This window comes from Melitaea cinxia, chromosome 20 (assembly GCF_905220565.1).
Source record: "Melitaea cinxia chromosome 20, ilMelCinx1.1, whole genome shotgun sequence".
NCBI lineage: Eukaryota > Metazoa > Arthropoda > Insecta > Lepidoptera > Nymphalidae > Melitaea > Melitaea cinxia.
Window position 1 is genome coordinate 2,492,770 of NC_059413.1, and position 27,482 is coordinate 2,520,251.

General features: G+C 35.9%; 4 protein-coding genes across 5 annotated transcripts; 2 read left to right on the forward strand and 2 right to left on the reverse strand.

Annotated features, from left to right (window-relative positions):
• Positions 1-651: 651 nt before the first annotated feature.
• LOC123663724 (short-chain specific acyl-CoA dehydrogenase, mitochondrial) lies at positions 652-2,625 on the reverse strand. The gene is made up of 4 exons (XM_045598390.1): positions 2,394-2,625; positions 1,902-2,317; positions 1,405-1,647; positions 652-955 (listed from the first exon to the last, which is right to left on the reverse strand). The coding sequence occupies exons 1-4, from the start codon at positions 2,608-2,610 to the stop codon at positions 812-814; spliced, it is 1,020 nt and encodes a 339-aa protein (XP_045454346.1). The 5' UTR covers positions 2,611-2,625; the 3' UTR covers positions 652-811.
• A 701-nt stretch (positions 2,626-3,326) lies between these two features.
• Positions 3,327-11,727, forward strand: LOC123663721 (polymerase delta-interacting protein 2). 2 transcript variants are annotated; one of them, XM_045598387.1, is made up of 7 exons: positions 3,327-3,492; positions 3,576-3,855; positions 4,942-4,986; positions 7,990-8,167; positions 9,214-9,377; positions 10,443-10,648; positions 11,325-11,727. In XM_045598387.1, exons 1-7 carry the CDS (start codon positions 3,404-3,406, stop codon positions 11,437-11,439), a joined length of 1,077 nt encoding a protein of 358 aa, XP_045454343.1. In that variant the 5' UTR covers positions 3,327-3,403; the 3' UTR covers positions 11,440-11,727. The 2 variants fall into 2 exon arrangements, with proteins under 2 accessions (XP_045454343.1, XP_045454344.1); XM_045598388.1 differs by lacking the exon at positions 4,942-4,986 and having other exon boundaries at positions 3,328-3,492.
• Positions 11,728-11,770: 43 nt separating this feature from the next.
• On the reverse strand, positions 11,771-17,981 carry LOC123663722 (5'-AMP-activated protein kinase catalytic subunit alpha-2). Its single transcript, XM_045598389.1, has 7 exons — positions 17,693-17,981; positions 17,141-17,446; positions 16,614-16,913; positions 15,924-16,119; positions 15,463-15,592; positions 14,473-14,592; positions 11,771-13,648 (listed from the first exon to the last, which is right to left on the reverse strand). Exons 1-7 carry the CDS (start codon positions 17,945-17,947, stop codon positions 13,393-13,395), a joined length of 1,563 nt encoding a protein of 520 aa, XP_045454345.1. The 5' UTR covers positions 17,948-17,981; the 3' UTR covers positions 11,771-13,392.
• Positions 17,982-18,457: 476 nt separating this feature from the next.
• On the forward strand, positions 18,458-26,724 carry LOC123663629 (zinc finger protein 814-like). The gene is made up of 11 exons (XM_045598298.1): positions 18,458-18,605; positions 19,260-19,388; positions 20,962-21,085; positions 21,705-21,799; positions 21,870-21,959; positions 22,506-22,624; positions 23,050-23,192; positions 23,632-23,895; positions 24,007-24,149; positions 24,995-25,039; positions 26,450-26,724. The coding sequence occupies exons 1-11, from the start codon at positions 18,570-18,572 to the stop codon at positions 26,513-26,515; spliced, it is 1,254 nt and encodes a 417-aa protein (XP_045454254.1). The 5' UTR covers positions 18,458-18,569; the 3' UTR covers positions 26,516-26,724.
• Positions 26,725-27,482: the final 758 nt, after the last annotated feature.

Below are 27,482 nucleotides of genomic sequence, written 5' to 3' on the forward strand. Positions count from 1 at the left end.
CAGCTTATAGATGTGGCTCAGAAGTGAGATCGGTCTGTAATTCTTCAACAGAGACTTATCGCCTCTCTTAAAGAACAGCACCACCACTCCTGGACCACACCTCCGGCGTGGTACCTCGGTGGATGACGGCGTTAAAGAGTCTTGCCAAGGCTTTTAGGAGATCAGTCGGAACTCCGTCATCCCCCGGGGCCCTCCCGTTTTTAAGCTGCCCGAGCGCTGCACTAATCTCGCCCTCTTCGAAGTCAGGGATACTCTCCGAATAATGGCGCAACAATGGTGCCCGTGGATCTTCGATGTCCCAAGTCGCACTTCAATACATAAAAAGTTATTTATAAGTAATAAAATTGATTAGACTACATGTCTTAAATTAGATCCACATATGAGGTAGCAGTCCACAATCATATACAAATATTTAAATATTGGGTCATCCATTAATCACGTAAGGCTTGAAAGGTGGAGGCGAAAAACATCACAAGGAGGGAGGGCTTTATTGAGATAATATCTGTGTTGTGTATCGTGTGTTTATTTTGTGTTAAATGTGCGGTTTCTAAAAAAAAAAAAAACAACCAACGAACATCATGCAACCCTAATGCCTAGAATTTTTTATCAATATGCAAATTTTACAAAATTATAAAAAAAAAACGAGGGGGCTTTAAAAGTTGTTAAAAATCATAATCTTATTACTGGATGACCCTCATTAAAATTCATTATACTAAGTTCAAATAGGATCGAATACAAATTGTCGCCAGAGTACACCACATAATATTCAGTCTATATTGTGTATAATACCTAATATGTATAAATTTAAAAACTATACACCATACTCTTTAATTAATTGCCCGGCTATAACAAGCCTCTGTATCTCAGATGTTCCTTCATAAATCTCAGTAATTCTTGCGTCACGGTAATGTCTTTCAGCTGGCATGTCAGACACATAGCCCATTCCTCCGAGGATCTGCAACATTTCATTTTTTTAAATTGTTTTTCTTATATATTTGTTTGTAATTATTGTTTGTTTCCCAAAATAAATAAGTACCTATAATTCTTTAAGTTAGAATATTGTTATAAGGAAACTTATGATATTTCAAATGTGTAATGTGCAATATTAATCCAACACTTAATTAATAAATAAATAAAAAGCAATTCAGAATATTTATCTTGCAAAAAAATAATAGTAACATTAAACAATAGTAATATATTTTAAAAATATTATTTACTAATCAAAAGATAAGTACTGTTACATGATGTTGATAGTTAAATAATGTAGGACACGGCAGGAAATCTCCTGCTGAAAATCTGGAGCAGCCCGACTGGGGAAGTACCTTGACCTTACAGAAGATCACAGCTCCTGTTAAAATTGGGGGAGGGGCCGGCCTATATGCTACAGGAATTACAAAATAGTACCTGGATACACTGGTGTGACAAAAACGTAGCTGCCTCAGAGGCTGCTAACTTAGCCATAGCAGCTTCTTTTGTAAAAGGCTTCTTGTTATCTTTCAACCAAGCTGCTCGCCATGTAAGTAGCCTTGCAGACTCCAACTGCACAGCCATATCGGCTAACTTGTTCTGTATCGTCTGCAGCTTCACAATCGGTTTCCCAAATGCAATTCTCTTAGAAGCATATTCTACGGCTACATCCAGGGAAGCCTACAATTTTGTGAAGTAGTAAGTAACACAAGCTCAGTCAACAGATATTGTCCTTTTTTTTAAAATTTTAAATGTATGAAATCTTAATAATCAAACTGTTTTCCAATACGCACTTCCTCTAAATTTTTTTTTGTGTAAGAACCTTTTACAAAACATTAGTTTTTTTTTAATTAATTAAACTTTAAATTAAAAAAGGTTTAATTTCATATACATAAATACATTTTTTAATTTAAAAAATGCTACTAATGCTTTACCTGTGCAATGCCTAAAGCCTGCGATGCAATACCAATTCTACCCGCATCCAACGTCATCATAGCAATTTTGAAACCAAAACCAGGTTCACCCAAAATATTCTCTTTGGGTATCTCACAGTCTTCAAAAATGAGGGAACATGTTGAAGAACCACGAATCCCTAGTTTGTCTTCCTTCTTACCTAAATCTAATCCTTTTATAGGTTTTGGAACAATAAATGCTGATATACCTTTGTGTTTAAGACTTTTATCAGTGGTAGCAAATACTATGGAAGCTTTGCTTTCATAGCCGTTAGTTATCCAGCACTTGGTGCCATTGAGAACCCACTTGTCCCCTTGAAGTTTAGCTGTTGTGGACGCGGCTCCAGCGTCTGAACCATTTCCTGGTTCAGACAATGCAAAACATCCTACTGTGTCACCTATAATTAAAACAAATGTGATAAATGTTCAAACATCAAAGTAAACATTTTATATTTATTCTAGAAGGTACCAGACCAGAGCAAAATGGTGAGACGAACTCCTGCTTCTGTTTATCAGTGCCCCAATGATTAATAGGGCCCAAGTACAAGGAATTGTTCACTGACATAATAACGCCAGCTGAAGCACATCCTCTGGATATTTCCTCTAAGGCTATAGCATACGCTAAGTAATCCAGTCCAGATCCGCCGTGCTCCTCCGGGGTAGCTATCGCCATGAGACCAAGTTCTCCCATTTTTTTAATAGCGTCACCAGGATACAAATGGTCTCGATCATATTTCGCAGCGTTTGGCTTAAGTTCCTGCTCTGCAAAATCTCGACAGGTTTTGTATAACATCTGGTACGTATCAGGTAAAGCCGAGAGAGAAGCTATACATCTGGAGCTACGTAATGTTGATGGTACTGAAATATAAATGTTAAGATTAATTCAATCTGCAATTAAAATTGGAATTTATTTCCATATGTAGTAATAAATAGAAAAATAATTGATACAAACTGAAACTTCTCGATAAAGAACTTAACATTTTGATATTTTAATTAAAACAATTGAAAAATTCGAAAAGTAGAAGGTAATTGAGTAATTGAAAAGACCGTGATTGAAAGTCTAATTTAGAAAAATGAAGTTTGAACTTTGAACCTTTTGATGCTGAGTTTGGGGTTGCCTACTTACGGAATATTCCCCAAAAGCAGATAAATAATAAGTCTTCGTAACAATAATGTATAATTATAAGTTTTCGTTTTGTTTTCCTCATAAGTCTCGTCGGTCTCAATTTTCAATCTCTGTTTTTTTTCGTAATGATAAATTGCTGACACAAACCGTATGAAACTTTGGTGAAAAACTCTGACTATTTCTAGCTCAATAATAGACATATCTTTAAGACCGGGTACTCGTCTGTGTGGCCAGTTTTAGTATCAAATGTTTTCATTTTTTTACGTCATCAATAATGTCAATTTTGCGTAAGTCACTGTCAAACAAAAACCAAAAACATTTAAGTGCTGCGAAAAAAATATTTATTAAAAATGATAAAATGGAGATATTATTAAGATTTGTGCCAACAAATTCCTTAAGATTGACAGCCTCTAGATTACTATTAACTCACGTAGCTAACTACACCAGGTACTTGACATTTTTCGATGTTTTTTTTTCATATTTTGCATAAATTACGTACTTAACCTAAGATTTTTAATTTTATTTTCCAGGCTCGCAGAAGTTGGAAAATTAGAAGCACCCAAAACATCTGGAAAATACGAAACGGGACAATTGATTTTGCACAAAGTATTTGGATACAGAGGTGTTATATTATTTCCATGGTTAGCAAGAGTGTACGACCGGGATGCCACTAATAAAAAGGAGAGTACAGAGTCCTCAGGGTCTACAGACACTTCGAAAGATAACCTATCAAATGTTGGCAAGGAAGTGAAGGGGAGGACTCATACCTTCTATCAAGTCCTTATAGACACCAGAGATGCCCCATACATAGTAAGTTTTGCTGCTTTTATACTGCGACTCTTCACAAGTTCACTAAGCATAGAACATGTCCTACAAGTCTATCTAAGGAATTATGGTGTCTTTGGCATCCTTATATCAATCAATAAAATGAACATGCCTGTTGTAACATTAAATGTATAAATAATTATTTTTTTTACTACTGTCAAGATTCTCTAAGCTTTTTGCATATAAATAAATGTAGCTTGGAAGTGTACAAGAATAAGATAATACATAAAAATATAATTAATGACAGACTTTATTTAGCAAATAAGGTCAAGTTCTTTACCTTGTTCCTTTTGAAGGCTACAAGTTGCAATTTACATGCATGTAATGTATCTTCTAGCAGATTTGTGTTTATATAGTGTTTTATAATTTGCTTGAGACAAGTAAAATTACATTAATTCTACTTGATATTTATTCTTAGTTTTTTAATAGTTTAATAATAAGCTTTTAATTCAATAAATAACACACATTGTTTACTGACTTAAACGTGTTTAACATATAGTTGTCCTAAGGTAGGGTTGAGGTAAGGTTTTAGTTAACAACTGATAGGTATATCTTGTATATTTATATTTTACCTACATATACTTATAAAAATATTACACCCAGACTCAGGGTACGGATCGAACCCACAACTCGGACAATCCAAATCAAAACAGTTAATCTTTGCCAAATGCTTCGACAGACCAGTCACATCATTGTATGGTTCTGTCAAAGAATTAATAAAATAAATGACAATTAATTCATATTTATGATTTTCATTATTTTTTTATTTTTGTTTCATACCTCCTAATATCGATATTATTGCAATTGACATGTTGCAATACATGAACTGGTAGTTTAATAATTGTATGGGAATTTATTTTTAATAAATATATTTAATTATTTTTAAATTATTAGTATTTAATATACAAAGCAGATGCCAATGAACTGATTTACATTTCAAATTATTTATTTGATATGATTGATTATGTTATTAAATAATATTATATTTTTATATTTTTATTGTATATAATACCTGTTTTTATATAATAGCAATATAATTAATGTGATGCTAAATAAATTATTATATTTTTGACTGTGCAAACACACTTCGACATGAGACCTGAGTGGAAAAAAAAGGTATATTAAAAGTGTATTTTAAAGCTTTCTGTGGTTTATGTGATAATGATGACTAACTTGCAGGTGGTTCTGTTCGTTCCACGTAATCTACGTAATCTGAATAATACTTGGGGATGTTATGGATATGAAATTTTAGATAGTGTGCCAGTTTTAGATAAATATGTTCTTTTTAACCGACTTCCAAAAAAGGAGGAGGTTCTCAATTCAACTGTTTTTTTTTTTAATATATGTTACATCAGAACTTTTGACCGTGTGGACCGATTTCGACAAATTTTTTTTAATCGAAAGGTGGTGTGTGTCAATTGGTCCTATTTAAATTTAGTTGAGATCTAACAACTACTTTTCGAGTTATATCTAATAATGCGTTTTTACTTGACGCTTTTTTCTTCGACCTACGTTGTATTATACCGCATAACTTTCTACTGGATGTGCCAATTTTGATATTTCTTTTTTTTGTCGGAAAGGAGACATCCCTAGTTTTGTACCATGATAAGGAAACCAGGATCTGATGATGAGATCCTAGAGAAATCGAGGGAAACTCGAAAATCCGCAATACCTTTTTACTGGGTGTACCGATTTTGATAATTTTTAATTTTATTGAAAGCGGATGTTTATCATGTGGTTATATTTAAATTTTATCGAGATCTGATAACTACTTTTTGAGTAATCTTTGATAACGCGTAGTTACTTGACTATTTTTTCGTCGATCTACGTTGGGCTAAGATCTAGATTAGGTAAAACCGAATTTCGGGACCGTGGGGGGATGGGGGAGGGGAGGGTGGGGAACGCTACCCCTGGTACCACTATCACACCTCGGAACCCCATGGTTATGGAGATATCGATGGTTAAAGTTTTGAGGTTAGAAGAAGAATTGGTCATTCGTTAGTTAAGTGGCCTCCAATTTGTGGGGTGAAATGGGGGTGGGAGGGTAAAGGGTGGTGGGGAGGGTGGGTTTTTTAGCCCCCCGTAGTGTGCGTTTCGCGTAAACCCCGTGGTTTCGAAGATATCGTGTTTGAAGTTTTGGGGTTAACTTTACGTGATTCAGAGATATTACAATACCTTAGAGCTCCGTGTCTGACTCCACCTTAACTCCGGTGCAGCGGGAAGTGCACTCATATGCTCCATTCACCAACTTTCACATTTTATTTTCGAACAAATTTACGTAAAAACGATCTCGATTGCAAAATCAACAAACGATACGAACTGACGCTTAACGACTGACAAATCGACATTTTTAAACAAAATAACGCGTCAGGCATAATATTCTAATAAAATTAGTAACATTGCGTGCTAGAATATAGGTTTAGAAATTCGAAAAATACCCAAAACCGAATCGGAGCACCCCACTGTCCACGTGGTCTTGGTCTGTCCTACCCCTAGAGTGTTTTTTTTGTGCCGCGGAGGCGCGGAGGGAGGGCAGCCCTCGCCCGCCGTGCGAAAGCGCGCGAACGAATGCGTAGAGGAGCGGCTGAGGCTGGTCGCCGAAGGCGACCAGCCTCCGCTGCGGAACGGAGCATGAGTGAGCGTGCTTTCGCACGCAAGGGCGGAAGGGCTGCACTTCCCGCAGCGCCGGAGCCAAGCGTTCCTCTAACTTTCGAAATTCTTCTTCTAACCTCAAAACTTTAACCATGGATATCTCCATAACCATGTTGTTCCGAGGTGTGACAGTGGTACCAGGGGTAGCGTTCCCCACCCTCTCCCCCCCCATCCCCCCACGGTCCCGAAATTCGGTTTTACCTAATCTAAAGCTTTACCGACAATGAATGCAATTTGTTGATTGATTGATACGTTTATTGGCTTTCAGTTGTACCAATGGAGCATGGTTGATTCCGCCAATATCATATAGAGTGGAGAGAATTAAATTTGTATTCTGCTCAATTTTTTTTACTTTTTGTAAGATATGTTTGTTAAATATTTTTACAATTTACGTGATGTATTCACTATTTGTTTGTATCCGATACTAAAGTTTTAAGGGTTGGTTAAAGAAATCGAAGGCAATAATAAACAGCATTGCATGACTGGGGGGAAATAACATCATTTCATATTTAAACTCTGATCCCCTTTCGAAGTCCAAAGCTTCGATATCAGATTTGGTAATAGTACAGTTACAGTGACAGAGATCCATAACATCCCTAATACATACATATAAAAAAAATAATAATAATACATACATATAAAATAATTATTATTTTAATTAATTAAAATATGTATGACATATTGAATTGTATCATTCACCTTGAAGTTCATTTCATTATATCATTTTACTAAGTTTCTCAATACTTTGACAATAAATTGCACATAATTTAATAATTGCTATACATGTGAATCTTTAACAGATTTACAATGAATTCGTTTAGAAACTAATCAATATTATAAAAAAATGCATGTTTGTGCTTCTGTAGCTATGTAAGAATAGTTCCTTGTTACTGATATATAAAACTTAAATAAATATGTATTACTAAATTAAGAGATGAATGAATTCACTTATAAATAAATGTGTGTAATTATAACTTAACTACATTTAAGTAAAATAAATGAATAATTTAAAATGTTTAAAAACTTATTGTTAATATTTCTTTTTACTTCGTTATGTACTTTGAAATGTATGTTGTTTATTAATGACGATTTAATATTATGTTTAGTGAAATATTCTTATAATTATTACTTTTATTGTTGCATTTACATATATTTAAATATTCAGAATATATACATGATTATTACATACTATGAACATGCTGCTTTCAATTTTAATATATTCTTTTATCATATCAAATAAATACGAAATTGTGTCGCCTTTAAAATAAATAATTATTTATTTTATTAATTACTTCATTAGAATATATTTTAAAAATACTGATTGGAGTAATATATATGTAATAACAAAAATAAATATATATATATATAAATATTAATTAAATAAGTTAAAATTTGGTTTAGTCTCAAATTCCTTAATAAATGGTTTTTATTTATTAATGTTATTTTTGATATCAAGCAATATTTCAGAGAGCGCAGACAGAAGCGGTGACTTTCTTAGGCAACCAAGAATCTAGTCGCAGTTTGTATGCTATACCTGGCCTCGACTATGTAGCACATGATGACATCATTCCCTATACTTCAGTAGAGAGGGTACCTCTGCAGCATGAGCTCTTCGATAAGTTCCTTATGCATAATCCGGATAAAGGTAATTTTTTCTCTCGAAACAAATGCAAGAAGTCATTGTAAAACTTGTGACATTTGGAACAAAACTTATTTAGAATAATAGTTTTTTTTTTAATAGGGACAAATTTATACTTTTTTTTTACTTTAAGGAATTTAATTTATATTACACTTGGTTTGAAAGTGGTTCCAATACTTAAATACTTAGTGATGTATTTTAAGATTCAGTAATAGCATTAGTTCAAATAAGTCACGGGAAATATTCGGAATATATTTCGGTTCACCTCTGTTTTTTTTAAGTTGTCCATTGTTGTAAATATAGATTAATTTTTCTTTCGCCGCCCTTTACAGAATCCCTTATTAAAAGCATCATTGTTCTAAAATTTTTAATATGCAGATGACTTGAGAATAACTTTTAAATTATTCTCATTAACCAAGTACATATCTATCTACACAGTTTTGTTTTATTTATATTTATATACTAGCTGATCCAACATTATATGTTATATTATGTTGTACTGTATGTTGTACTGGTCTGTGAAATTCACGCTGTTCACATAATCCTAATATTTTCTGAAATTTTCTGTGCATTTTTTTTTTCTATTTTTTTGTTCCATAAGAACCGTTTACAGAGTATTAGGAAATCTTAGAAATAAAATCAGCTAGAATCGGTCCGTTTAACGATTCATTTTTTATTTGTATAGATTATATAATATGCTGTGTGGTTACGGCCGTAACGAATATAGCCACCCCTCTCTTCCCGTGGGTGTCGTAAGAGGCGACTAAGGGATAACACAGTTCCACTACCACCTTGGAACTTAAAAAGCCGACCGATGGCGGGATAGCCATCCAACTACTGGCTTTGAAATACACAGGCCGAAGACGGGCAGCAGCGTCTTCGGTATGACAAAGCCAGCCCTGCGGTCACCAACCCGCCTGCCCAGCGTGGTGACTATGGGCAAAACTCATGAGTTCACGGAATTTGTGGCGTGAACTTGTGGAGGCCTATGTCCAGCAGTGGACTGCGATAGGCTGATGTTATACATGATGTGGTTTTTCACTTTTTTTTAGATCCACCCTTCGTAGCGCAAGAGACGCTTCGCGCTTGGCAGAAGAAAAATCATCCGTGGTTAGAGTTAAGTGATGTTCACCGCGAGACGACAGAGGGCGTCCGAGTTACCGTCATACCGTTCTACATGGGCAGTCGCGAGTCACAGAACTCGGCCGTGTATTGGGTAGTGATCGTTTATTTTAAAATTAATAGTAACACAGAGAAATAATTAAATTTTTTAGGCTGTTTATGTATGTTACTTTAGTTAATTTTTTGGTAATTAGTGGTTCCGTTCCATATTATTGAGGCAGGACCCTAAACCTCATAGTAGCAGTATTATTAGCATCAAGTAGTGTTACGTTCCTGTGGTGAGTAGGGTGGTCAGAGCTCCTAGGGAGGATTGGAGGTAGGGTCGGCAACGTGCCTGCAATACATCTGGCGATGCAGGCGTCCATAGGCTACGGTATCCGCTTGCCATTCGGCAAACCATAGGTAAGCTTGTTTGTCACCACTGTAATAAAAAAAAAATACGTATAGATAGTAGGTTAAATAAAACTTCTATTCGGTTCTTCTATTTTTTTTTGAAATCTCTCACTTATGTTTATATGTATTTGAAATTGTATTTATCCTGGAAAATAGAGGTATTCGCGACATTTATCATTTTTGTACTCGCGTCTTCCTACTGGATGTTTTTAATAAGATATACATATTTACACTTGATTCGCTAGACGTTGTTGTTGTCTTGGGAAATGTGTGTGAAGTTTATATAGTCGTTACGTTTTCTGCATGTTTTACTTAATTTTTCACGTCATAAAAAACTTCTACGAAGAAATTCAGACCAATTATTCCAATCGTTCTCGAGTTTTCAAATTTTTGAAGAACGTCCAAGTATAGTCCATTACATAACACAATTTGTCTCGAACAAAACCCATTTACATCGTAGGAAATCAACTGTTACTTAAGAAAATCTTTATTAAAACAAAAGTAAAAGGGCTCTAAGCCACCAATACTTTGAGCAACATAGCTCTAGGTAAATATAGTCATACGTTTTAACGTTTCGAGCGCGAAATAGAAGATTCAAAAGAACGTTACACGCGTCTCGAACAATTCCCCCCCCCCCCCCCCCCCCCCCTCCCTAGGAATCAAAAAGGTTCAAAAGTGTATTCCGTAATATTCAACGTATTTGACCCCCTATTAAAATTTTCGTCACGTGGTAATCGAACGGCTGTATCGATTGATTCGGTGCCAGTGGCGCTACTGCATCCGGCTGGAGAACCTGGGCGCGCAGGCGGTGCAGCTGCGCGAGCGGCACTGGCGCATCTTCTCGCTGAGCGGCACGCTGGAGACCGTCCGGGGGCGGGGCGTGGTGGGGCAGGAGCCGCTGCTGGCGCCGCCCGCGCCCGCCTTCCAGTACAGCAGCCACGTCAGCCTGCAGGCGCCCAGCGGACACATGTGGTACGTGCGCGCATAATTGTGTTTGCTCGCAAACGAAGAAAAAACCGACTTCAATTACATCGACGACTAATACAACGTGGTCGACGAAAAAATAGTCAAGTAACTACGCGTTATTAAAGATTACTCAAAAAGTAGTTATCTGATCTCGATAAAATTTATCTGTGACCACATGATAAACATCAGCTTTCGATTAAATTAATAATTATCAAAATCGGTACACCCAGTAAAAAGTTATGGGGCTTTTCGAGAGTTTCCCTCGATTTCTCTGGGATCCCATCATCAGGTCCTGGTTTCCTGTTGTCGAAATCGGTCTACCCGGTCAAAAGTTCTGATGTAACATACATAAAAAAAAAAACAAAAAACAGTCGAATTGAGAACCTCCTCCTTTTTTGGAAGTCGGTTAAAAAGAGAATTTCCCAATGTTTGATAATTATTTGAAAATTTTCGTTTAGTTTACAATTTTGAAATAATGAAAATAGCAATTTATTTATTTTTTAACTTTAATCGATTTTAATAATTTGTGTCGTAATTATAAAAACGGGATAAAGTATAAATTAAATTGTTTTCAAAATTTTTCTTGTCAAGAAAAAGAAAACAAAAAAATTTTTTTTTGTTAAGTATGTCTATGTGGTCGCAAAGTCAAATATGATTAAAAAGTACATTATCTTCTTGAAAGGGGAACGTTCAGAATGGAGCGCGAGGACGGGTACACGTTCGACTGCCGCATCCCGCCCTTCTCGCTGGAGAGCAAGCCCGACGAGGACGCGCCCGTGGCGCCCACCGCGGCGTGACGTCATCGCCCCGTGACGTCACCGCCAACAACGCCGTGACATCACCGCCCACCGCGCCGTGACGTCACCGCCCACCGCGTCGTGACGTCACCGCCAACCGCTGCGTGATGGCACCGCGAACGAACCCTCTGCACCCCGCGGAGCTCGCCAGTCGAAGTCGTTACGTTTAATATGTCATTAATAGAAAATATTTATTGCAACTCTAGCTCATACGTTTCTAGAAATGTCCAAAAAATTTCTTAGTACGATTAATAAAAATAGATCTTAAATAATTTGCAGTATTCTGTTTGTTTTTTTCTTTGTATAAAAATAATGAAATAAAACTACGTTACGCGATCTAAATAATTTATTTTTCCTTATAATCTTGAAGCTACGCTACGTTCAATGACATTAAAGCTACATTTTATTTTACGATAACCGACACCTTGGGAAAATTTAAAATTATTGCTTTATACAGAAAGTGACTGCTGTAATTTGATTAAGAACAAGAATTGTCGTTCCCACGGTGAGACAAGGTGGGGGCATTTGCCTCACCCTGACTCGAAGCTTTAGTAAATAATTGATATTTTAGATTTAAATAGATTGAGTCAAAACCTCTAGCTATTATTATTGAAGTAGTGTAGCTAGTGAAAATAATTAATTTTCTCCTACTTATCGACCTATTAACAAACTTTTTTTTTTGCCCCACATTAACAAAGTTCTAGGTACACCCATAGTCTCTACTGAAATTACCTCACTGATACATAAGCAGTCATTTTATAGTGACAAAAAAATATTAAATTTGTGTATGAATTATCATACTGTGTAATTTGACAGATGTAATGACTATCCTACTGGATATCAACGTCACGATTGAGTCTACGTCACACAAATTCATTTGTTATAGGCTATTTAGTATAATAGGAACAAACTTATGATTTTTTAGATATTTACTTTATATTAGACTTGGCTTGAAAGGAATGAAATTAATTCCGATCTTCAATAAAATCATCTAAAAATAATGTTAAAGAAATTAAAATTTGATAACTATTTTCAGACCCAATTTTAATATTTTTTAGTTATACTTATAACACACTGTCGCCCATATAAAAGCGAGCGAAACATTTTTAAATAAATTTAATTTCCACAATTTCAATGTCAATACATATAATAATTATAAAAAGGCGACAATTTTGTATTATATAAGGTCAAAAGTTGTTTTTATTAATTGAAATTAAGGTCGAAAATAAAGGACACACTACTGGAATATATCTTACATACAAAGGCACTTTCTTATTTTCTTTGGTGACGACACTGACATCAGCTCTCATTTTGTTCTATTTACATGTATATTAATACATTATTAAACGTTTCATACAATACTCTGGGGCAGGTTATTTTCATTATTGAAATAAATTATTAATAATAATTAAGTTATGTATTACTATTAGTAAAGCGAAGTCTACAAATTATTATCTTTATTTTATTATAGTCAACTTTTTTATATTTAACAAAATATATTACTATTTATGAGTTATTTTTTTTACAATTACAAACTTGTCTAAAAATTTTTTTTTTTGTTACAATAAAGTACAATAATAATATCTAGGACAATTTCCGTTATTGTTTCAAGTCAAGATTTTATTCAATTGAAACTATGTCACATATATACATAACTAATAAAGAAACCTAATTTGGAATTGCTACAATACTTCTGTAAGAGATTAAGCTTACAATATACTTCCAATGAAATTGCACTTGGATATTGATTAAACATTAATGACAACATCACAAGTGATTCTCCAAAAATAATTTACTCAAAATACACAAAACAAAATAATTTACACAATTTACATAAAACAAAGTATATTTCAAAATTAACTATATTGCAATAATTATCAAGACCGAAGGGTACTTTGGATGTTACTTGTTGTCACTTCTAGAAATCTATCATAGGCTAGAAGTTCTAGAATATTACCGAGCGAGTTGAATAATGAGCGCTGCACACATTTCAAAGAACTCCATGGTGTGGTGGCCTTGCGGCTGGGTTGGGATGGGCACTGGGGGTAAGGGGACTGGGGAGGGGGTGAGGGGAGACGGTTCCTCCTCTGAGTCCTCCTTTTCTCCGGACAGCGACTTAAAGTCCAGCAAGTACGACTTGTAGTCGACCTGGTACAGCTGCAGTGACATCTTGATGTGCTTTTGCGTCATTTTGTTCAACGTGCGAACTCTGGAATGAGTATGATATTTATTACAGACTATTTTATTTTATATTTAGCATTATAGTCTACGTTTGTTCATAATCAATCTTTCTTTTTTATAAATAATATCAATCTTTATATATAATAATCAATCTTTCGTGGTTATTTTGTTAAATGTTGTGCTGCGTGGTTACGGCCGTAAAGAATATACCCTCTCTCTTCCCGTGGGTGTCGTAAAAAGCCGACCGATGGCGGGATAACCAATCAACTGCTGGCTTTGAACTACACAGGCCGAAGACAGGCAGCAGCGTCTTCGGCGCGAAAAAGCCAGTACTGCGGTCACCAACCCACTTGCCCAGCGACCACGCTGGGCAGGTGGGTTGTTGACCAGTTGCAGGTCGGGTTGGTGCCAGTTCACGCCATTTTTCGGCGCGAACTTTTGGAGGCCTATATCCAACAGTGGACTGCGATAGGCTGAAGTGTGTGTGTGTGTTGCTAAATGTTTATTGAGGACAGCACTTCCCTAGACGGGCTGCTCCAGATTTTGAGCAGGATATATCCTGATTAAAATGTTATATTAAATGTTTGAATAGAATTATCTAAGATAATTTGAAATGAATAGATTTGGTTCTTAAACAATTTAAAAAAAAAAACATGAATTAATATATTGACAGTGACATTAGAAATTTGAAATATGTATAACTGTTTTTTACTACTCTTGAGTAAAAACTACTCAAACGCTTGCAGTTAAACTGTACGTAGACAGCAGGAGATACGAAACACACAATTTACTTTTAGTAGTAAGAGCGGGAGGCATAAGTAGTAAAACAAAACTTTAACAGTATTTACATACCTGACGTGATAAGGGTTGATAACTTTCCACTCGTAGTCGAGCGCCTTCATCGCGCGAAACACTTCCAACATGATGTCGTTAGGCTTGCTCTGAGATCTAATTCCTAAGTGCCACTTAGCCCTGCAAATTATATTATTATATTGTAGTTTTGTTTTGTTATCTGTTTGAAGTACAAAAAACAAATAAATCAAGTGAAATGCAAATTGTGATAGCGATAAAAATAAAAATCTATACTAATTTTATAAAGAGGTAAAGTTTACTTTCTTTGTATGTGGGGTGTAATCTTCGCAAATACTGATCCGATCATGAAAATTCTTTCACTAACCGAAAGCTACACTATTCAGGAGTGACATAGGCTATATTTTATTGTAATTGAACAAAAAATTCAGTAAATAAGAAAAAGATTAAAATATATTATGAGAATGGTAAATAAACTCGAGCCATCTATCGCTATTAGAAAACAATTTATTAGTCTTTCGACGTTATTAATTTAGTCTTATTTTAGTCTATCGACGACGTTTTCTCAATTTTTGATAGATGGCGTTGGAGCAACATATTATTTATTTAAGTGCTATAAAATTTGTTCTTTAAAGTATGTTATTTGGTTAATATAATAATAATTAACGCCCAACGAAGTGGGCACGGATCGGCTAGTAATAAATAATTTTTTTTTTAATATGAATAAAAAAATACGTTCCAGCGCAAACAGCACTTCGGCAGCTTCCAAGGTCTGTAAGGTTAAGTTGTAGCGCGGCGGGCGCGCCCTCGTCCCGCAGCGGCGCGATGCGCTCGGGTGCGACACAGACCCGCCCCCGCACCCGACTCTACTTATCGCTACTTACTACCACTGACCGCTTGACGGGCGTGCCCTTCTGCTTGTCGTGCGCGGGCTGCGCGGCGGGCGCGCCCTTGTCCCGCAGCGGCGCGATGCGCTCGGGTGCGACACAGACCCGCACCCGACTCTACTTATCGCTACTTACTACCACTGACCGCTTGACGGGCGTGCCCTTCTGCTTGTCGTGCGCGGGCTGCGCGGCGGGCGCGCCCTTGTCCCGCAGCGGCGCGATGCGCTCGGGGTGCGGCCGCGCGCTGTCCGCGATGGCCGGCGGCGAGCTACCTGACGATCCATGTTCATTTCATTTTAATTACAATGTTATGCGAGTGGTCTAACTTTTCTCACTACTTTAAAGCGAGAGCTAGGTATACGACATATACATGTATTTGTGCCAATGGGGCTGTGGTGATGCAGGGTGTGACACACCCCTAAAACAACTGCAAACACAATGTAAAGCAAAATAAAGGTTGCGATCCGACACTTCTACTGAGGTTCATTCAGTAAAATACACTTGTCAATACATACACATAGCATAGAGCGCTCATATAACTTAAAAAAAATTCTGATGAAATCTAGGAGTTTACAGGAAATAAGACTTTTTTACTAAAGAACTCACTAGCCACATAAAAATCTTTGATTTCTGCTTTAGCGGCTTCGTCTGCAATCCTCTTGTTGTCTATGATGAGGTGGTACGCGATGGCGAGCTGGTCGTGAGGGTCTCCGCTCAGCAGCGCATTGTGGACCTCATTCTCGCGAACACCGAACTTGTCGCACACCTCCGCTATCGCTTCCGTGTCTATCACACTGCTGTCCTGTATCACACAATTTCATCTTACGAAATATATGTTTATGGAAATAATTATTTATGCTTAAAAAGTATGTTAATAGGCGATTAAATGTATCTTTAATAATCTCACAAAGTACTGTGTTTACAAAATAATCGTTCAGGAATAAGAAATTGTTTTTATATGGAAACTACATGAGTACATCCACATGATCTGATTCAGACAGTACAGTGAAGTAGTAGTGAACATGTATTTGACATTTCAAATCTTCAATAACCACATAACCTTGCAAGACACTTCATCACAAAAAAAGCAAAAATGTTTCATTCCAATATATGTATTTAGTCTTTAGAGACATGCAGTCACAATTTTTCTAGAAGATAATCTTTGTATTTTGGAATATTGTTAGAAAAATAAAATAGACAGGCATACCGAGAATATGGTTATGTATATTAGTTACCATAGTTTACTATCTAATTCAAATAGTGCAGTTAGTAGAACTCAATAATTGTGATTACCACCTGCTCCACGGGAGACGGGAACAAATAACCGGGTAGATCTTTCTGGAACCACTCATGTTTTTTGACATCTTCAATAGTCGCTCTCTTCATTGGATCAACTTGTAACATGTTGCATAAAAGGCTTACGACACTTTTATTTAAGTACTCTGGTATTGGAAATATTCCCGACTTGATTTTTCTGAACAGTGTTGGTACATGCTCATCGTCAAAGGGCAGTGTTCCGCAGAGAAGGGCATAAAGAATGACCCCGCATGACCAAACGTCGACTTCAGGACCGGCATATAGTTTCCCAGATATGACCTTCAAAAAATCATTACTATTAAAAACTTAAATCAAAGAATAAAATTATAACAATGTAAAACTGAATAAACGTTTGTAAACCAATCGACACTAGTAACGTATGTTCCTGTTGCTCTATCTAAATTGAAAAATAAGGTTTTAAAAGTGATAATTTGTTTTAATTTTAATTAAATCTAAATACAAGTTTTACTATTTAGTTTTCACTATAGAATTTAACATGAAGGTACCTCAGGAGCAGCATAATTTGGTGACCCACAAGATGTCCTCAAAAATTCACCATCCATCATCATGTTGGATAAACCAAAGTCTGCTATTTTAACATGCATGTTTTGATCCAGCAGAAGATTTTCGGGCTTTAAGTCTCTGTGAACGATCATGTGCCTGTGGCAATAGTCCACGCCGGATATGATCTGCTGGAAGAAACGTCTAGCCTCGTGTTCTTGAAGCTTGCCCCTTTTAACTATGTAATCGAACAATTCACCGCCAGAAACATATTCCATTATCATAAATATATCTGTTGGTGTGGATATCACCTGTAATTCAAAGTTCACGAATAAATATAATATAATTTTAATTACAAATATAATTAATGTACAGTCATGATCTGGTTCCTAAGAGAGATTAATGAAGCCCACAACCACAAGGTCGGATCGATGAATTATGAAACCACAACGGAATTGAACCCACCCTTGGAGCAGAAAGTAGGGTAACTGTAAACTGCATCCATGAGCTTGTCAAATATAGTTTATCTAAGAAGGCATGATAGTAAATAAACATACCTGGTACAGTTTAATGATATGTGGATGTCTAAAAAGCTTAAGATTCTGTATTTCTCGCCTGATTTTCCCGACGACATCTAGTGATTTAATTTTCTGACGATTGAGAATTTTAACTGCGACCTTGTGCTTTGTTAATTGATGTTCTCCTATTTTTACTTTACCGAATGTCCCTACCCCTAAAGTGACTCCTAACGTGTAGTGTCCTATTTTCACAATAGGCTGATTGCCACTTGCTACTACTGGTTTATCAGACATTGTTTACGGTTTTATATTATTTTTGTATTAATTTTAACCAAGTACAAGTAGCAAGGTTGAAAATAATAATTAAATCTGATACTTTTGTCAATCACATAGTAATTAATAATAAAATATTTTAATAAACACAAAATTTTAAATAAACTCGTGTAAAATAATTATTGCGACAGAAATATCAAAACTGAAAATCAGTAAATTGAAAAAGACGAAGGAAAAAATACATATTTTTCAATGAATTGTCAATGTCATCACGTAATAATGACATTTAATTTAAACATTAAGGTTTTGTCTACACTATTTATCGCGTAACATAAATGATGAAATTTTTCCTTATTTATATTAAACCTTTTGTTATAGCAATAAAAAAATAAATAAAAGGTAAAACCTTCTTCCCAATTATTTGAATTATGCGCACTATTTACTTATCACGGTATCACCTCGATAGTTAATACTGGCCTTTATTTGACATTGAATGTTATCTATGTCAGAAGCCTGCCCCACTGTGCCCCACCCCGCTTCTACTTGACTTTTCACTGACTAGCTGTCGTATAATGAGAAAAATACTAATATTTTTAGAATTTGTGTTATTATTTTAACGGATCGGAAAAATACATCAAACGTAATGGACAAATGTGGAATTTGTTTAAAACCCACTGTCGTAAGTACAAATTCTTTCTTATAGGAACGCTTGTTTTGAAATATTCGCTGTGTTTTTTTTATTGTTGTTTTTGGAGATTCTTACAAAAATAACATCTGAGACATGATTTCAAAATATTTTATATATAAGTTACTTATATGTGACTAGCTCTTGTTTTTATTTTCTGTAATGTCTAAAAATGTAACACCTTCGTGCAGTTTAATAAAAAACCTGCATTCGAAACCTGCCCGCGTTATTTTTTTTTACTGCTCTCGACCGTCGTTCTGTTTTTTTTTACGTCTGGCTCTGTGCGGTAAAAAACATTGTGTTTATTTTTTTTCCTTTTTTACAATATCGAACGCTAGCTTTCCGTTCCGATATTTTATCTTTACAGTGTGGTAAATAGTTTTATTGTTTACATTAGAACGAATATCAAAAGCCGGTTTTATTGTTTACGATTCCGAATGGTCGATTGTAATAATCTACAATTTTGGATTACATATTTTTTTCAACTAATTTAAAACGTTTATTACATTTTTATGCAAATTAAATAAATTAACATTTTATTTAAAAAAAACAAAAACATTAAAAGTAAAAATACTTCAGATAAAATGAATTTTTCTGAGAAATGAGTTCTGAGTGGTTTGCTTAATTTTTATACTTCTTTATTTTTAGCCTCTATTTGAGACTGGTAAGGATGGGGTGTACGCTTGCTTTAAATGTCAACCCCTTGTCCCAGAAGTTACATTAGATGATAATAATCTTGATGAAACAGAGAAATCGCTGTCTTTAACTAAAGAAGAGGTATGTTTGTTTTATTAACTGGTTCTTAAAGTTCATTATGTAGTAATATCTTGGTGAATTGATTGAACCAACATCCCACTGCTAGGGATAAGTCTCTTTCTCCACATAGGAGAAGGCTTAGAACTTAATCCAACATGCTACTCTATTGTGGGCTGGCTGATATATACTATCTAGGATATTTACAGCTAGTAATGATTTTTATTGAGTGTTTATGATAAAAGCCAAGACTGACAGCTGAATGTACTCTTCGAGTCATGGTGGGAACAAGCACAAGGACAGACGCCCAGAGTGGAAACAAATATTTCGATGGCTCCTAAGTATACTGAGTCAACTCTACTTCTAATAACTTTATTTTTTTGTTACATAGGTAGATAGGAAATGAAGTAAATGTTATTAATATCTTAAAAAAATGAAATAGTCAAAAATTGTTAGTTGACTCAGTATACTTAGGAGCCATCGATTTGTTCAAATACGAATATCCATTCCAAGGGCCGTTTACAGCACACCCGTTACACCAGACTGATGTCATATCTTATGCTATTAAATAAATTTTAAAAAGATATACTTTTTTATTTAAAAAAAAAAAACATTATTTATATCAATATCAGTTTGAGCCTACAAAAACGTAAGAAAAGTGAAATAAAACTCAATATATTTCTTATTGCATGTTAATAAATTTATTCATTATAAACTTAGTAATTAAAGAAAAGTTAAAATATACAACTTTCTCAAAAGTTTTGAATTTTTGTTTAATGTTTAAAATAAAATTAAGAACTGTAGTGGGTCTCTGGAGAGATTCGGAAATTTTTTTAGACATCACATATTCACAATATATTAAGTTGGTGCATTATGATCCAATCTTTATTAGTAGAAATGCATCTTAATTCTTAATATAGCCATCCTTATTGCATGTGATATATGCAAACATCTATAATATAAAAATGAGTCGCTGAATGTGTTGCTAAGCGCAAAACTCGAGAACGGTTGGATCGATTTCGCTAATTCTTTTTTTTAAATATCCCTTGAAGTACGAGGATGGTTCTTACGGAGAGAAAAATTCTAAAAAAAAAAAAAAATTATAAAATTAAAGAATCGACTGTTAGGCGATACGAAGTTCGCCGGGTCAGCTAGTTTAAAATATATACAATATTAAAAATATTTTATATTAGCAATGACTAATATATTTAAATATTTATCTATAATATAAAAATGAGTCGCTGAATGTGTTGCTAAGTGCAAAACTCGAGAAGGTTGGACCGATTTCGCTAATTCTTTTTTTAAAATATTCCTTGAAGTACGAGGATGGTTCTTACGGAGAGAAAATTTCAAAAACAAAAAATTTAAAATTTCCTGAAAAAGTCTAAAAACAACACTTTTCTATACTCCCGTACAAAAGATTTGTGATAATACTTAAAAGTCAATTTGAACTTTAATACCATACGATAAAGTTTGTGTTAGGCGATACGAAGTTCGCCGGGTCAGCTAGTTTATTATAATTTTAAATAAAATTTAATTACTCATATATTAATAATATATTTTTAAATGTAATTTTTTATTTATTTTTTATTTCTAGGACAGCGATGGAAGTTTTTACTGTAAAGTATGCAATAAATCATTCCAGCAGGCAATGCAGCTTCAAAATCATATGCGTAACCACCGCGCCGAGAGGCGCTTCGTCTGCACTTATTGTAATAAAGGTATTTTATTTCGTTTATTGTAAACTTTCACAGGCTATGTGTAAAACTAATCCTTTTCATTAATATTAAATTAAAAATTAATTATAAAATAAATAATTTTTAGAGTTTACACCTTAAATAACATAAGAACTGTTGTATAAAAAATATTTTCATAGTGAAATCGTGTGAAACAGGAACGCTGGACAGTGATGCTTAGAGTTAACAGTTAACAGTTAAGTTTTACTGTACTTGTAAACTATACTTGTTAACAGAACCAGACATTGGTTGATGAGTGAGTTTTTAAGAAGGTCCAGTCAACACACGATTATATGTCAGATACCTATCAGAACTCTATTTAGGAACATAGCCACCGTACTTGAGTAATATTTTACAAATTAATTCTAATGATATTTGTCTTTATTAATAAGGCATTTTACTGCATGATGTTAGAAAGCAATGAACGTTGTAATGGTACAGTTAAATATAGGTTTAAATATAGCTTTTTACCTTTGACCTAACTCAACCTTTCTCCTCTACCTTTGAAAGGTTCATGTAGTATGAGTATATTAAGGATTATAATATTACTAATGAGTTGTGATATTTGTAAATTATTTAAAAATGTATCCAACTTTGTCAACAGCATTCTCTCAATCAAACAATTTGAGGGCTCACCTTCGTATACACACGAACGAGCGTCCGTACAAATGTCAGGAGTGCGGCAAGGCGTTTACACAGGTTCAAGAGCAGTGTCAATAATATTAATATTAAAATAATGGCAAGTTAATAATTTGTTATTATTTCGCAGGTCACAAACTTAAACAATCATGTACGCCTTCACACTGGAGAAAGGCCATTTGTGTGTCCGGAGCCTGGTTGTGATAAGGCCTATGCTCAGGTGAGTTTGGTTATTCTCAATGTTTGAATGGTCAATTTTTGATTTTGTTTATCCAAGATTTGCAAAGATTGATTGAGATTGAGATTTGTAAGATATGTCTAAAGTCATAAAAGGTAATTTTTTTAGAGTCGGGAGTTCCTTTTCGATTTTTCTCTGCAGAATCTACATTAATTACTATTAATTTATTAATCTTAAATAAAATATTGATATATTTGATTTTGATTTATGGGATGGTATGTAATCCCAGTTGCCAGTAAACCTGCTGTCAAGGAGATCCGGACATATACAATATACAACACAAGATTATAAAGAAATGTGTATTGAACAAATATTTGCCTCAAGCGAAAAAGAAGTATTAGAAAGGGATCAGAAGTGAATCGACCCCGCGATTGCCGGCGTTAAGTTTGTTGTCACTTAACTGTAATTTCTCCGATTATTGAGTTCCTGTACATAATAACTGTGATTCATGTTTTTTTATTTCCTAAACAAAAAATGTATTTGACGACAATAAATATATTTTAGAACACCATATATATTGTGTTTCAGGTTACAAATTTAAATCAACATCGCAAGCGACACATGACGGGGCGGCACATGGAGCACTCCTATGACTGCACCGTCTGTGGAGAAAGGTTTTCACAGAGGAATCACATGTACACACACAGGTGTGTTTTACATGCACGATTTATATTTTTATATTAGGTTACGTTTAGGGTCAAGCAGCCTTAGTTATTTTAGGGTTTTTTATGTATAGTATATACCCCCTTCCGTGGGTGTCGTAAGAGGCGACTAAAGGATAACACAGTTCCGCTACCACCTGGGAACTTAAAAAGCCGACCGGTGGCGGGATAGCCATCCAACTGCTGGCTTTGAAATACACAGGCCGAAGACGGGCAGCAGCGTCTTCGGTGCGACAAAGCCAGCCCTGCGGTCACCAGCCCGCCTGCCCAGCGTGGTGACTATGGGCAACGCGCATGAGTTCACGTTATTTTTGGCGTGAACTTGTGGAGGCCTATGTCAAGCAGTGGACTGTATAGGCTGTAATGATGATGTATGTAGAAGTTTTTGTCGACAGTGTGCTTGTCCACAGAAGAGAAGCGCACGACATCAAGAGCCCGGCGCGGAGCGCGCGGCACGCGTGCCCGCAGTGCGCCGCCAGCCTGCCCAGCGAGCGCCTGCTGCGGCTGCACGTGCAGCGGCACGCGCCCGAGCCCGCCGAGCGCGACGAGCACAGTGAGTGGCGTGCGGCAGCCGCGGCTGGCTGGCGCTTACAATCGCTTGCCGCGAATTTAAGGCGAGGGCGAGGAGGGGGGGGGGGGGGGGGCTCAACCCACTCATACCACTCACATTACAAGGTAATGCAGCATTCGTGAAAAAAAAAGAAACCCGTAAATGTCTGGGAAAGAAAACATACCGATAATGGTCTAACATCGAGCTTTTGGTTTATGGGATTTCTTTTTTTTTTTCAAGAATGGTGCATTATCATGCATTGCGAGTAGTATGGAGGAGTAAGAGAGACCCCACCCTCCCATCTACCAGACTCTCTCGCCAAAATTCGTGCCAAACTGTTCTAAATCCAACTTCGCATGTGAGTATGTATGTGTGTGTGGTGCGCAGAATGGGGCGTGTCGTGCGCCTTCTCAGTGACGATGCATGTTTGTGTGGTGCGCAGAGAGGGGCGTGTCGTGTGCAGAGTGGGGCGTGTCGTGTGCAGAGTGGGGCGTGTCGTGTGCAGAGTGGGGCGTGTCGTGTGCAGAGTGGGGCGTGTCGTGTGCAGAGTGGGGCGTGTCGTGTGCAGAGTGGGGCGTGTTGTTCGCGTTCTCAGTGACGATGTGTGTGTGTGTGTGGTGCGCAGAGTGGGGCGTGTCGTGCGCGTTCTCAGTGACGGTGTGTGTGGTGCGCAGAGTGGGACGTGTCGTGCGCGTTCTCAGTGACGGTGTGTGTGGTGCGCAGAGTGGGGCGTGTCGTGCGCGTTCTCAGTGACGGTGGGTGGTGCGCAGAGTGGGGCGTGTCGTGCGCTTTCTCAGTGTGTGTGTGTGGTGCGCAGAGTGGGGCGTGTCGTGCGTGTTCTCGTCGTGCGGCGCGCGGCTGCAGTCGGCGCGCGAGCACACGGAGCACCTGCTGCGCGCGCACCAGCTGCGCGTGCTGACCGCGCACCAGCCGCCGCCGCGCCGCGGCCGCCCGCCCAAGGTACCACCACTGCTCCTAATTCGTTTTCATCGCTTAGGTGTTGCACCCGAATTTCTGCTGATATACAGTAAACGAGGATATACAAGTGAAATTATATTTGCTAAAATAAAATGAGTACACGATCGCACTGTGGCCTCCACTAGAATTTACACCTGTCCGAAAACACACAATACACAAACACAAACACTCAGACCACAGCAAACTTCTGTATAGCCAATATAAATGTTTGCCATATGCGGGGATCGAACTCGCGACCGCCAACGCAATATATAATAAGCAAGGAACTCTTTAAAGGCTAAATAATTATAAACAATCTGTCACTTGTCTGAGATAAAACGGCACAGTTAATCACAATTGACTGTACAGTATATAGTTAAATGAGAGATGACATATGAGGGCTGTTTCATGAGGTGAATCAAACTCAATGAAAGTTGACCTAACTCTAAATTTATTGGAATAATTGTAAAATTACTCCCCAATATAAAAATCTACTAAACCGCATGCATGGCTATGAGATCTATGGCATGATGGATGATCGATGGTCTGCATTTGTCGATGTTTTATTTGTTTATGAGATTTTTTACACAGGGTCGTATATAGGCAGAAGCATGGAAATTTAAGGTGTTATACAGACGTCAAAGGTGCATGCAAAAATAGCAGTTTCGGAAGAAATAACCTAAATTATAGAACACACGCACACGCACACTCACACGCACACGCACACTCACACGCACACGCACAAGCACTCGCACACGTACGCAAGTACTCACGCACGCACGCACGCACGTTAAATAATAATGAATACATTAAATAATACTGCTTCTATAAAAACTTCATTGTTTCAGATGATGAAAGACCCCCTGGAGCTCAGCAACTCGGATTACGACGAAGTAAGATAATTGTTACGTTATACAACATATACATTATACATGTCATGTATAATAAATTTTACCGAAATTACTTAAAAACTTTCGCACACTCGATAAATGGCCGTTACCCATGTAAGGGTAATATTAGTTGACAGAAAAATAAACATGTCTGTCAGTTCATAGCTGTTATATTATTATGTATATCGATTAGTCTAAGATTCGAACTAGACGCGATGTTCACCCATTTGTTTTATGGATAAGAATTATTTTATATCAAATTAAGCATATTGGGGCATTTCTCTGAAAACTGGTTAATGTTAAGCCTATTTTCGTCTCAACAAACAGTCCCCTGGGACCTGGTTAGTTTTTTGAAGTGTAACTAAAATCGTTGTGATTCGAAACTCGATCTCGACTCGGCTTACCATCCCACGGCTTTTCATAAGTTTCAATTTCGTGTGTGAATTTCACACATACATACACTATTTTATATTCATAGGTTTAATTTTTTAAATTATTATCATTGGACAAATTTAAAAAGCTAACGTAGCTCTACGTAGAAATGAACATTTGTATAAAAGATATTGAGTCCGTTTATTAATGAGTGAAATAGTTGTGAGATTAACACCTTTTTCGCCAGAGAACTGTTCTGTGGCATGCAGGAGACTGTTGTTTGAGCATTATAAAAACGTTTTCGATGTAATAAACGTTATTGTAAACTTTATTGGATAATTTACGATGGAGAGCGGAAAATTATTTGATTATGTTTTTTTTTTTAAACCAATTATAAAATGAAATATATTTTTCATATAATATCGGCGTGAGATTGTGAGTTGCCTAGTTTACAGAGAAATACTCATTAAAAAAAAAAAAACGAATCGCGAACGTGTTGGCTGAAAAAATTCTACCAGGCTAAAAGTAATTGAAGTATTAAAAATTATTTTTTACGTTGAACTGAGTTAGGGCACAGCAGGAATTTCCTGCTCAAAATATGGAGCGGCCCGACTGGGGAAGTACCTCGACCTTACAGAAGATCACAGCTAAATAATACTGTTTTCAAGCAGTGTTGTGTTCCTGTTGGTGAGTAAGGTGACCAGAGCTCCTGGGGGGATTGGGGATTGGGTCGGCAACGCGCTTGCGATGCTTCTGGTGTTGCAGGCGTCTATAAGCTACGGTAATCTCTTACCACCAGGTGAGCCGTACACTTGTTTGCCGACCTAGTGATATAAAAAAAAAAAAATGTCCCGATGAGTTTAAATAATTTTATAGTAGATTATTATCTCTTACAGAATATTATCTCTTAGAGTATTTGTACATTTATTTTAGAACACTTGTAATGCAGGAGACTGTTGACTGTCATGATTTAAACGTAAGCTTATCAGATTAAGAACGCGTTATAAACATTATACAACTATGGATCTTCTTACTTTTCAGGTAAAAGTCATAAAGGAAGAGCCTCAATATATGCCCAAGTTAAAAGTGCAAAGTTTGTTTCAGTGATAGCAATAAAATAAGGACTTATTTCATTGTGAGAATGATATAATCAAATTTTTTTAGAGAGAACCACACATTGTACTTATTCGAATATTTAATATGAAATTGAGGATCCGTTGAAGAAGAGAATAAGCAAGAGAAGTGAGTTAATAATTATCATAGTGTAATTAGGTGATATATTTAAGTGCAATTTACTTAAAAAAAATATTTAAAAATAAGTTGTAATTATCTTAGTGTAAGAGAGCTACTATAGAAATTATATCTAAATTAGGCAAAGTTTAAGTATTCTATACACATCAAAATAGATTTTTTTTTTCAAAATCGTTTGGTGAAAATTTTTATATTTTATTTTACTTTGAACAGAGAGAGAACATTTACAGATAAAAAAACTTTATGATAAAAATACATAAGTACATTTTATTTAATATTTACAGTAGAGGAAGACTCGTTTTACGAGTGGCTAAAATATTGTTTCTGTACTTTACAATACTGAAACACTTTTCATGTGTAAATGTATACACATTAATGTTAAAATCAAGTTTCTTTTTAACTTAACAGTTATTTATGAGTATTTAAATGTATTGATAACTTCAGCTGTTATGAGGGTTGCCAGTTTCTTAAAAGGGTGGGGGTCCTTTATATGAAAAAAAAAAAGAATTATGTGTTTAGCAAAAACGTTTATTAATAATATTTAGAACCGAATGAGTTGTATTTTAACTGTACATTTTTAACCGACTTAAAAAAAGGGGGATTTCTCCTACTAATTTATGTCGTTTTTTTTTTCGTTTGAGAGCAACCAATTATCTTGTTATGATAGTTTTACTACTGGAAGTAAGTGGAAAAATCAACTCCGCCCCCACCTCACTCCCCCCATATCAGCTGTTCTTGGAACATTAATAATGTTCATTGTTGCAGCTAATGTATAATTTAAATACATTTATTATTTCATTCATTATTAATTTTCGTTTAGGAA